This window comes from Catharus ustulatus, chromosome 8 (genome assembly GCF_009819885.2).
Source record: "Catharus ustulatus isolate bCatUst1 chromosome 8, bCatUst1.pri.v2, whole genome shotgun sequence".
NCBI lineage: Eukaryota > Metazoa > Chordata > Aves > Passeriformes > Turdidae > Catharus > Catharus ustulatus.
This window is the reverse complement of record NC_046228.1, coordinates 29,213,357-29,225,794: the sequence shown is the minus strand read 5'-3', so window position 1 is coordinate 29,225,794 and position 12,438 is coordinate 29,213,357. Positions and strand designations below refer to the sequence as shown.

At 40.1% G+C, this 12,438-nt stretch overlaps 1 protein-coding gene across 8 annotated transcripts in view; it reads left to right on the top strand.

Annotated features, from left to right (window-relative positions):
• FAM13C (family with sequence similarity 13 member C) overlaps positions 1 to 12,438 on the top strand; it is a 120,364-nt gene that overhangs the window by 101,944 nt on the left and 5,982 nt on the right. For 6 of the 8 annotated variants that reach the window (XM_033066541.2, XM_033066540.2, XM_033066542.2 and 3 more), the window contains 4 exons: positions 811 to 1,021; positions 1,985 to 2,123; positions 3,426 to 3,507; positions 5,298 to 5,509. In XM_033066541.2, the coding sequence (XP_032922432.1) occupies positions 811 to 1,021; positions 1,985 to 2,123; positions 3,426 to 3,507; positions 5,298 to 5,509 (644 nt within the window). The other 2 variants (XM_033066546.2, XM_033066544.2) reach the window with 2 other exon arrangements.

The following is a 12,438-nucleotide window of genomic DNA, read 5'->3' as shown; positions in this document are numbered from 1 at the left end:
GTGAAGATGAACCTCTGATGTTCCCTTGGTAGGCTCTGTAATGTGCCATTATTTTTTATCCTACCCATAAACCAGTGTGATGAGGTTCATCAATTCCTACTTTTTCTAGCTTGACCATCACTATAAAAGAAATTTTACCTTTTAAGGCATCTGTGGTGAGGTTTGCATTTACAGTCCAGGACACTGTTAACACAGTACCACAAGCATGACTCCTCCAAGGAGGAGCAACTGCCCACGACCTTGAGTAAATAAATTGAATGTTCTTGGTGGTGGTTGCTGTTTTCATATCTTATGTTCTTTAAGCCAAGGGTATGTTACTGTTACTGAGCAAAATCCTGAAGGGTGCTGCAAGCAGCCTTGGAGGTTCTTAGCACCAGGACATATTCTGTTTTTGACCTTCTTTTCTCTTCACCAAGGAAATAAATGACAAATCACAAAATTAAACTTATTGTGGACACTAATCATCTTCTTCAGGAATGTGGCTTTTAAAAGCAAAGAAATCTATGAAAATACAAGTAATGCTTTTATTCTGGGAAACTCTCCATTTTTTACTTCATAGTTTATAAATACAGCCATCCACCTCCTCCTGTGGAACTCAAAAAGGATTTATGTGAAACCAGTGACAGTACTTCTATTTTCTCATCCTCAGTGCTGTGTCCACCCTGCATGTGACACTTGCTGATCTGTTTGCTGCTCACTTTGAATACTTTTGCTTGGAATACTTCTGTAAGGACAAATTTTTATTGACCTAGGTAGCTCAACCCCATGTGAGTGCTCCTCAGGCCACACTGATTTATACTTTCTTTCTAGAGCCTGTGCCAGCCCACAGGGACTGGCAGAATGACATGGAGAGCAGCCCACAGGAACATCACTCCCTAGGGACCAGCCGACTGCTGTATCACATCACAGATGGAGACAATCCTCTCTTGTCACCACGCTGCTCTATCTTTAGCCAAAGCCAGAGATTTAATCTAGACACAGAGTCTGCCCCTTCTCCACCAAGTGCTCAACCTTTCATGATGTAAGAAAATCTATTTTAATTCTTATGTATTTTTAAGCCTTTTTCTGCAATTTGCAGCCTTTGACTCTTCATGGGTTTTTTTCAGTTGCTGCTATGTCATAAAAAGCAAATTTTTGTATTGTGGCATATTTTGACGTGGATAATTTGCAACACCAGAAACAGGAACTAGTGTTTCCTCAGTCATAACAGTGTACAATATTTTTGAAGTCTTTGCTAATTATAGTTAGCAAGGACAGTTTTAAATGTTAGTAATTAGAATGACGAGTGAACGCAAGATAGAGATGGCTATCTAGGTACAATACTAAAAATTCCGCTGTAATTGAACTATAACTTGAGTCACTGATGAGTGGTGACAATGTCATAAAGCATTCGAACAGTCCGTGTATGTGATTTCCAGAAACCAAGTTGAGAATTTTGGATAGAAATCAAACTTTCTTAAAAGCTTATATACAGAGCTTTACTTCAGCTGCATATGGACCACGATCAGCTCTATTGATTTGCAATGTAAATAACCTGAAACTAAACTGTCTTCAAAATGATAATGTTTATTTCCAGTAGTAGAAAACTCCCTGAGCTTAATTTTACAAATCACTGTCACCACACTCTCCTGTTATACTTGAAAGATTTGTGAATAAAGTGTGGGTGTTAAATGTAAATACTGGATCAGGCTCTTGCCTACTAGATTAATTTTTTGAAAGATACTCAGAAATCCCACAATTAATTAAAAAAAAAAAAGAAAAGGACGGAATGAAAGATGGTAAACCTATTAGAATACTCTAGGGGTACCTTCAAGCAAAAGCAGTTATTTTATACTTACTTTGTAAAACTAAGCTGTCTCTAGCCAGTGAAAGAATAGAATAGCCATGAATTCTGAAATGCTAAGTGTTAAGTGTGCCCTAAAACAAGGCATGGTCCATTGTAGCCAGCTCTTAGATCCCACAACTCCACTTTTGGCTTTTGCAGGCCAAGAAGTTCTTCCAGGTGTAGTTGTGAAGACTGCAAAGAACCACAGACAGTAACACAACTTACAAAGCATCTTCAGAGCCTCAAGAGAAAAATTAGGAAGTATGAAGAAAAGTTTGAGCAAGAAAAAAAATACCTGGTAAGACAATAATTGAAAAGGTAAATACTCCATGAGGGAGGCAAGGATCCCAGTGTATTTAAACTTATTCAAAACAATGTGAGATAGGGTCTTTCAGGTAAAATGAAATAGGAGAAACTTCAATGAATATCTTTTCAGCATCTTTCAGTGTTTGCAGTAGTTCTGAGACTCTATATTTTATTTGGACTGCCTTTGTTGCAAAATATCCATCTTTGAGAAGTGTGAATCAACGAAACATGGCTGACAGGCCTGTGAAATAAAATGGTGCAAAAGGTGAAAAGGCACTTTGACTTTGTAGGAGTCGTTTGCCTGGTAGCTTGTTCCTTCACTCAAGGAGAGTCCTATAAACCTCCAAAGCCTGGGGCTCAGTAGAGGCTGATGGCAAAAATCAGAGAAATAAATGTTGTGGGGGTTTTTTGAGGTCAGTGGTGAATGCTGTGCTGAGAGTTGTGCAGTATAAGAATACCAAAATATGCCTGATGTGAAGGAGGTGTACAACATGAAACAGAAGTTTGTGATGTTTTCTGACTATTAAAATTAAGCAAATGATATGTTATCTTTTAATCCCATTAATGGCCAAACCCTTTGTTTGACTCTGTGGTCATTATGTGCTCCTAGGAGCACAATTTCATACCTAAACAACCCTCACACTATGACCAGAAGAGAAATTATTTCAGAAGCTTAATTTTGCAAAACTGTTTTGCAATTTTAAATATTTGAATTCTGAAGATTCAGTGTAAATTCATTTTAATTTGCAGGCAATTTCTAAATAACTCCTGATCTACAAAGCTTTTGTTGTTTGTTTCTTTTGAAATCACTCTTGCACAGGATTTTTCATTTGATTAATTAAGCAGGTCAGTTGAAATTTTGAAAATGCTGTTTCCCAAGAGAATCCCTGCCTTAAAGGAAGAGCTTATTCCTGCAAGGGACAGAGAGCTTCAGTTACTGTGCTGAAAATCACTTAGGAACTTGACTAAAATTGGGTATTTGATCAATCCCTTTGAAGTCACCAAGGTTATTTATCCAATTAGTCAGAGACTGAAACGTTGGTTGCTGTGGTTTTTTGGGATCGGAGGCATAACCCTCAGATCCTTGTGGCACTGTGTCACAATGGGAGAGATAAGCCATGACAAATTAATGCCATGATCAAGCCAGATGCTCTGTGTGACACTGATAGAGTGCAGTTGGAACTGTGGACATTTTTGTAGCACACTGGGGGTGGGGAGGGTTTTATCTGTTTGATGCTTTTACTGTCAGTTCCTTCTCTTTCTTTACATTCTTTATGTTTTCCTTTGCGTTCAGCCTTCGCACGGTGACAAGACTTCCAATCCTGAAGTTCTGAAGTGGATGAATGCTCTGGCCAAAGGTCGGAAGCAGCTCAAAGGTACATAATAGCATGTTGTGCCCCTTTGCTACTGAAGCTTTTGCAAGTGGGAGTGCACCTGGAACACTTTAGTCAGCTTTCTAACCTCACTGCTTTGCTTATTTTTCACATGCGTGGCAATAAGTTTCCCAATGGCAAGAAAGATATTATGTGATGTGACTTGCCTTGATTCCTGAAAGCAGGGCTTAAAGTGAGACAGTTCAACCTTCATACCAAGCTAGAAAGGAGAAGGGGAAAAAGCCATAGTCTCTCCCTCATGACTATAAACATTCATGGAAAAGGCGATTCTATTCTGAACTCTTTCATGAGTGTCTAAACCACAGATGTTAGAAGTTTCCTTGTAATAGCACAAATGTAGATGCAAAGGCTTCTTTAGGACTGAGGATACATGTCTCTAAGCATTTTATTTATTTTGATCATAAAAACAGATCTTTCCTTGTTAATAAATTTGGCCTTGAGGGTCAGTTTTGCCCTTGACAGTCTGCATACCACTCCAGTAATGTCTGTGGGAGTATCAGGCGCTTTCCCTTGGGGAGTCTGTCGCCATGACTGATTGAATTTTGGTTTTTTTGAAGGCTATTTATAATTTATCTAAATCCTTATTTTTCTTTCCCCTGCTATAAATGGACTCTCACTACTAAATAAAGTGTAGTATTATCTTTCTTTTCTGTTCTGGATGTATTAATAATGTAGATACAAAGGATGTGATTGTGGTAAATAAAGAATTAGAAACTCATCTTTCAGTAAATTTGTTCTGGAAAGTTCTCCCTTGAGTACTATCCTATATGATTACTAGATGATGATGATGATTGCTATTATTTGCCCTTAAACTCTGTGTTGCAAATCCAGGAAGGGCAAATAAGTAGAAATGGCCAATCTACACTGTTACTTTTCTGAAAATTATATCTCTGACTCAGCATTGATTCTCCTGTCCAGAGGGTCTAGGTTTCATTGATCAGCCTCACCTTCACACCCCAAATGTCTCAGTCCTGTGACAACCCTTGATTTTTAATATCCTGAATAATGGCACTGCTCCTAAGTGAAGCCAGATTCATGAAGTTCACATGCCAAGTACAATTGAAATGGAAAAAACTCAAATGCTTGTAGATCCTTCTTCAAGTTAGCAAGGCTTGTCTATCCTTTCTAGCTCTATAGTTTTACTAAAAATTACTGATTTTCCCCACAAAGCTGGCCTATATCCTCAGACTGTCACAGTTAAAAAATTATGCTACTTTTTTACATGGATTTCAACAAATTTAACACAGTTGGAGACATCAGTCTCCTGCCTGCCCAAGGTGCTTCACCAGACAGGCGTGTATCCTTGGAACAAAATCTGGTTTTATGGGAGCTAATTGAGATTTTAATTCCGTTTCCTTGCTGTTCTGTGCAGATCCCTGGAGCTTCAGGGGCTTTGGCTTGGTGTCAAGTTAATACAGTCACAGGCTTTATCACACCCAGGCAGGCTGCTCACTGGGAAGCTTCTGTCTTCTGCTGGGGTGCTCAGGTGCTGTTCTGCAGAGGGAAGTCATTTAAGAAAGTGGCTGTTTCTCCTTGCAAGGACCACTCGAGCAGCCAGGATGGCATGGCAGGGTGGCCTCTGGAAGGGAGAGGGACAGTTTAAATTGCTCTAGGAAGCAAAAGATATTACACATTAAAGTGAAGCAGAATTACTTTTTTATGTGCCTGCAAGAAATAGGAAAGATTTGGGTTGTTTTATTCTAGTAGTGTCAGAGGAAATTGCTTGGCAAATACTTCTAATCTATTTGCTTTCCATGAAATTTACCTTTCAGAGCTGAAACTCAGAATGTCAGAAGAGCAAAACTGTACATCCACAGCACCCCAAAGAAATGAGCACCGTGAAGGCAGTGGGACCTCTAAAGAGGCTGGCACACAGGAGGCCACAAGCATGGAACCAGCTCTTTCAGTGGAAGAAACCATGGATAGTGTGTTGAGACGACTAAAGGAGAAAAGACAACACTTCAATCTTCCTGAGACTATTAAGGTATGTAAGAAGCATGGCTACTCCCTCAGAACTCTCTCACCTGAGGCAGATATTAGTGTGCCAGGGTGTGTGCATCCTCTGTCTCCTGGCACTGCAGTGCATTTTCTCTCCAGCAAGGTAGGAGCTCTAATGCAGTTTCCAGAAGTGACTCTTCTGATAGGAATTGCTCAGGTGCAGAGGTGCACAAGGCTTTTCCAAGCTGTGCCAAGCATTTTTTGCTCAGAGATGCACATGTGAAACAGTTTGCCAGGCACTGCTGGAACCTGCTGACTTGAGGCTATGTGCCCAGAACTGCATATCCTGGTGTACTGAAGATGGTGGCAGCACAAGGACCTTGAGTCCACAGAAACTGTGTGACTAAAAACATCCCTGAAGGTATTTTGAGGGTAAAGATCCCCTCTCAGCTGTGAAATGCTGAAAGCCTCTGCAGAGTCAGTAGCATGCACTGAGGTGACAGGGACAGCACAACCACCCAGGCTGCTTTGCTCTCCTGACCTTGTACATTTGTGCTGATGCTGCCTCTTCTCTTCTGTGCTCTCAATTACTCTTCTGAATGTAGGAGCAATATTCCATGGAACATGACTGCTTGGCTGGGAAATCAGTTTTTTGTTTTAAAACTAGTACATATTTAAAAATTTTGCTCTGCCTTCACATTCCTGGCACAATAGAAGGTTCTCTAAAATGATATGTACCACCCAAACCCCTCCTTTTCTGGAGGGGCTGTTTTTGCTGTCAGAGGATATTGCTGTCCTGATGCTATTACAGCCAAGCAAGTCAATAAATTTGTCCCTCAAAGGTACCTAAAATCTAAATTTTGACAGTAACATTTAGACTTTGGCTGGTGAATGAAAATAGGGGAAGCGGTGAGAGGGTGAACTAAATGTGAAACTCTGTGAGAACTAAGAAATTATTCTGGGTGGATTTCAGTAGCACAGAGTACACAGCAGAGATAATTTTTAATTTTTGGTTCTTAAACAATTAGCTGCTATAAAAAAGCCTCCAGGACTGTGCATAACAATGCCATGCTTCTCAGATCTTGGGTGCTGCATACATGACTGATTTTTTAATTGTTTCTTTTTATATGCTACTTTTTTTTAGAAGAGAAATGAAATGGAAAAAGTGTTTCATAACCAGAAAACAAAAAAAGGCAAAAAACCCATGCTATTCTGTACATAGCTCTAAAATCTTAACAGTGCAGACAGTAGGATAATATTTTCAGTCATTAATATTTTTATTAATGAAGTGAGATCAGAAAACACCAAAATAGATGACTGTGAGGAAATCCAGTCCAAGAAACTTTTCTATAAAAGTAAGTTGGCGGGGGGTATCTGTCCCACTCATTTTTCAATTTCTTTTGGACTTCCAATTTTCCAAGAGACCCTTGTAAATTTAGGAAATGGCAGTGAGAGCTTGAAATATTCTCAAAAACAAGGAAGTTAAATGTTTGCACATGCCAATATTTTCAATTTTTTTAAATACATCTTATTAATTTTCCTTTTCTTGCAGAGATAACTTGTGTTTTAAAATCTATCTCTTAGCAAAGGTGTTTGGTAATAGTTATCAAAAGTGCTATGGAACAGAGGCTTGAGCAGGAATAACATGAAATCAAACTGATCTATTTCAAAATTATATATTTTAGTAGCACCCTAAGCATAACATTAAAAAAGATTGGATTTTGATTATGAGTCACCCTGGACTTTTGGGGGAGAATGGGGTGGCACTGATGATGTGAAATGAATCAAGGATGTGTGTGGCAACAACAAAGATCAAAGGCTTCATTTCAGCTACAAGCAACTTCATTATTACTGTAGATCTATTTTGTGTGTAACATTTTGTTTTCTATATAACATTTAGATCCTTCACTAGACTGACCCAGATTAACAGTAAACTAAATAGCAGCTAAATGTTTCTCTCTTTTTGGTATTTAGTTACTTTGGCCTAAAATAGCGTTTCCATTAAAGCCTGCCAAGTTCTCCTCGGAAGTTCAATGTGGAATACCTCTAAAGCACTGCTGAAGTACAAATGAGAGCATGTGTGTCCTTAGGAAGGTGCAGAGTAAAATCCCAGTATGTCTAAAGAGCACAGACCACAAGATCTGAATAGGAAACAGTACAATGTGCTTTCCAGAACAAAACACCCCTCCTGCCAAAAGGCCTGTGAGTAAAATTATTGAGAAGGCATAGAGAAAATTTGGGTTGGCCTGTGAGTGGCTCACTACCCCACAAAGGGGTGGCCACCTGCTATTGTTTGTGTCACTAACTCCTTGTGTGGGGAGATGGTAATTTATGTAATAGCTCACCTTGGGTTTAGGTAAAAGGCTTTAGGAAAACATAAATGAATATAGGAGTTTAGGAGATAAAAGGCAAATAAACACACTTTGAGTAATACTACTCAAAAAGCTTCACCAAATCCCCCCCAAAACAAATCCAAGAGCCAGCTCCCAACTTGGAATCCAGTCTGAGTGTTGGGTGGCTGGGGCTGTCTCTGCCTGCTGCCTGTGTCCCCTGGAGGAGCAGCAGCTCTGTGGTGCTCAGCTCTGACTCACCAGCCTTTCCCAGGGAGGTAAGGCTAGAGCTGGCCTGATGGGAGCTGGCACTGCTCTATGGAAGTGCCATGTTGCCTTTCTTTATGCTTTTTCTTTCTAATTTTGTGGTAAATACTGCTTTGTAATGAGCCACCACACATCCTCAAGTGGCAGACTAAGGCCCTGGGAATCTGACTCTGTCCCTGCATGGAAACAAAGCATTGCCTTTGACAAGATCTGGGCAGGCCCAGCCCTCACTGGACTGTCTGTCTTTCTGCCCCAGAGTTTGTGTTTTCTGTCTGGAAAAACAACAGCAAACTTGAAGGCATAAACATGCAGGCAACAGAACAGGCTAGTAAAGAAGATAACAGTATACAACGTTTTGGGTGCCTCTGTTCCAAGTCATGAAAACCAAACTACTACTGTATCTTTAGGTTAAGTCCCCAAGAGGAGGTACAACTGGCACTGAAGAAGGCTTTAAGTATCAGCACTTTATTGTTCTTTAGTTTATACCATTCATCTTACATGCATTCCCCCTGTGTGCCCTCTCTGTCATTCTGTGATTGGTCAGTACACCTCAGCATTCCATGTTTTTTCCCTTCAATACTGTCCACCTGTCCTACACAGTCGTAGCTCATTAGGGATGAGGCTCAGCTGCAGCCCCATTCCCAATCACCACAAACTGTGTGCCTACAGCCCCCTTTTTCTTTATATGTCACAAATAACTTTTGCTTTCTGTTTGAATGTTTGCAGGCTGTCCCCCAAGGCTTTTCTTGGACTGGTTCCCTTTATGTATCTGTCTTCTCATCATTGACCTACTTCAGTTCATATTCTCCTCGGCTATGAAGCAGTGTTTCTATTTAATTAGCATTGAATTTCTCTCTGCAGTATGTAGCCTACAGTCCTAAGATGTCTCAGGCAATTCTGTAGTAGTTTGTGACTCCAGCTGCCTTCTCTGATTTTAAAATTATCAGCTATTTTAAACTTAGTTGAATACCAACCTGTCTCGAGATTGCTAATAAAATGAGGTAATGAAATAGGCTCAAATGCTAAACCCGCTTGAGATTGTTTCTCTTGTGTAAAATCAATATTAATTATCACCCCATTTCTTCCTAAACACTCAGCTGCTCCAGGCTTATTAGTTTTTTAAATAATTAACCTTGTATTAATTGTGGAACTAGCAATAAATAAACAAATTAACTGATTTATAACACTCTAGTTAGCAGCTCATCTCTTAACATGAATGACAGACAATTTTAGAGTGATTAACTTACACAGACCTTTCAGGAAAATGTGATTACCAGTTCTGATTAATGGCTCTGCACTGTTTTTTGCATTTCAGCATCAAAGAAAAAAGGATTTGCTCCTGTTGAAGTTAATAGCAAGGTGCTCTGATATTAGAAGAGTGTAACTTCTTCAGGGTTCTTATATTTCTAAAAGTAGGGTCTAATTAGTAAAAGTATTTCTCCAAGTTGTCACTAAAAGCCCCCTTGTCATCAGCTTTCTGCAGAAAGGCCCCCTGTGTGCGTGTGCCCCCAGCTCCATGGTTCTTCATATAACTTCATCTCCCCCACAGCTCTGAGCACTCAGCCCTAGCTCAAGCGGCTCTGTTGTGATTTGGCAGAGGCTGTGGGAAATGACATTCCCTTGTGCCTTGGTGTTCTGGCCCAGGTGGAAATATGCAACTGTCAGGAGGAGGTCTTGTGAGGGAAAGGGAGGTGACAAATATCTGTTACACTGTGTGCTCCCCACAGCAGACACCTGTACAAATACTGATTATTCACCAGCACTGAAAAATCAATGTTCTTTTGGTACCAGTGAGTCACACTGCAATTTTGGAACAGAAATAAGCTGTTTACCATGACAGATTGGGTTTGCATTGCAAAGTCTTTCTATTCTACATCCCTTACCAGCCAGGCAAATCTATTTCTTGATGAATAATTAAAAAGTTGAGGAATGCCCTCTATGCACTTTCAACTTTCTGAGTATTTTGTCTAGAATGGTTGTTGTTCTCATTTTTTACAACTGAACATACTTAATATATATGTAGTGTAATTTTTGACTCCTTTCTTGCTAAGTTAATGCCAAGTCCCCATTGACCTCAGTGCAGACAGAAATAGAGTAAATTATTAATGTTTATCAGGGAAGAAGAGATTATTAAAGAGATATATACCTGTACCCTTGTCATGAAATCCTGACTCACAATCTTATAAATAACTTTTTTAAATAGGACAAAAAAAGCAAATGGCTTTGGAAAATATCAATCTTCAGAAATATCTACTATATTTTGAGAGTATTCATGGACAACCTGTAAGTATACCATAGAAAGATAGGTGAATTAAAAATTATCTAACTTCTCTAACCAATATTTTGGTATATTAAATATATTTAGATGAATTTTACACAATTAACATAATTTTAGTTATTTCAAACTAATTTTCAGGTATAAATGTTATTACCTGATACTGATGAATTTGGTTTATATGTTAGAAATTAAAGTAAAATAAAAAGTGTCTCTGTATCCCTCCATAATTGGAAAATGCAATATTTGAGGATTAAATTGGAAGATTACATATCCACTGCAGATTTGGCTCTGCTATCATTTATGATTAGAACGCTTATCAGCTGAGGAAGGTTTTATATAGGGCACCATCTGAGATGCAAAATGTAAAATTGCATGACATGTTGTATGTGTTTGCCTTTACTACACAGTAGGACTTAAACTATTACGTAAAATCCATTCAAGGATTTCTTGCTGAATGTAGGTGCAAAGAAAAAAATGCCACAATTGATGAGATGATGATTTGAAAATTTGTCTACACAGCTAAGGAATTTCTTTTTGATATCAGTATCTGCATTATTGTGAATGTCTTTTCCCGGCTAGTAGTAGTTGTGGTAGGGGAAAAGGGAACTGGCACTACTGTTTGTCCAAAAGTATGCCAGCTGTTAAAATTACTATTTGATTCTGACCTCATTTTTCTTCATCTTCTTTGGGTCTGGAATGAGAGATGAGGGATGAAGTGAGTATGCAAGAACGGTATGAAGAAATTATATTTCCTAAGATGGAAAACAAAAAAAGAAATTATTAGTGAAATGCAGAGGTGAAAGAGACATGATTCAGAGATAGGAAAGAGAATAACAGGGCAGATTTGTAGCATAGGGTTCAGAGAGGGTGTTTCATCTCAGGGCTGAAGCTCTGTAACAGCAGCCTTGAAACACAGTGGAGTGTTCTGGAGCCAATGTTTGCCCTGCTGCTGTTTGGTATGGCTCAGCACCATCTTTATCCAGACTTACCTAAGAAGGCCAGACAGAGAGACCACTGACCAGATTCAAAGCAAAAAAATGATCTCCTCTTGTTTGGCATCTCCTGGAGCTCTTACGTGTTGCAGTCAAATGGAACATGACGCCTGGGGAAGAGAAGTGGCTGGGCTGGGATAGGCAGGCCCTGACATTCTGCAGTGAAGGGTGGCTCTAGAAGTGGTCCCTAAGCACTCCATTAGCCAGATGTGTGCAGTGTCACCCGCCTGTGTTTGTCTACCCATCCCCCTTGCTCCTGCTGACCAGGCATCTGTCTGTCTGAGCAGCTCTGGACTATTGTTTGTGCCATCATGTGTCTCTTCAGACCTGCTGTGTGTTCACTCATCTGAGCAGGCACCCCTGGGCATCTCTGCAGTGCCAAAAATCAGTGAAAATGCACCCAGGGAGTGCCCATAGGTGTGGGAGCTAATGAGCAGAGGCTGATGGTGGACTAGGGAGCAGGTGACCCTATTTGGACAATTTATCACTGAGGAAAATGTTACTGTGGGGGTGTGGTGGTGTGGCGTAGTGTGGTTGGTTGCCTGGGGAGGGGCTTGTCTTGTTTTGTTTGTTTTTTTCCTTGTGGAATTTGCGTGGGTTTTTTGAACTTTTTTTTTTTTTTTCCTTAGTGCATTGAGTCAATCTAGTGGACAGGTACTTTCCCTAAGGTGAATTTTTCTATTAGTGAACATTTGTAACTGAATCAGGCACTTAACACCTGATTTAAAATCATATTCTCTTCCAAATCAATGCTCCAAGTGCTCATGAAAGACCTAGAACAAAGCAAATGAACAGACAGTAAATCCCTATTGTGGAAGGCAGCTCTGGTGAGGAATGCACGCAGCAATCCTGCACAGTGCCAGCTCCATGTGCAGCTGCAGAGCCATGTTCTTGGTGCTCTCCATCCCGCTGGGCCGATGAGTGGCGTGTCCCAGGCAGGCTCTGGCATTCCTGCTGCTGTCATCACAGCTAAGGAGGTGACCTGGCAATGCAAGGCACAGCAGCAGCACATCTAAACTCCTACTGCTCTAGCAGCAGCCTCAGACAGAGACTAATTTAACCTCTGCTTGGGCAGTGTGGCTCAGGAAGGTGAGGGAACCCTACTGGG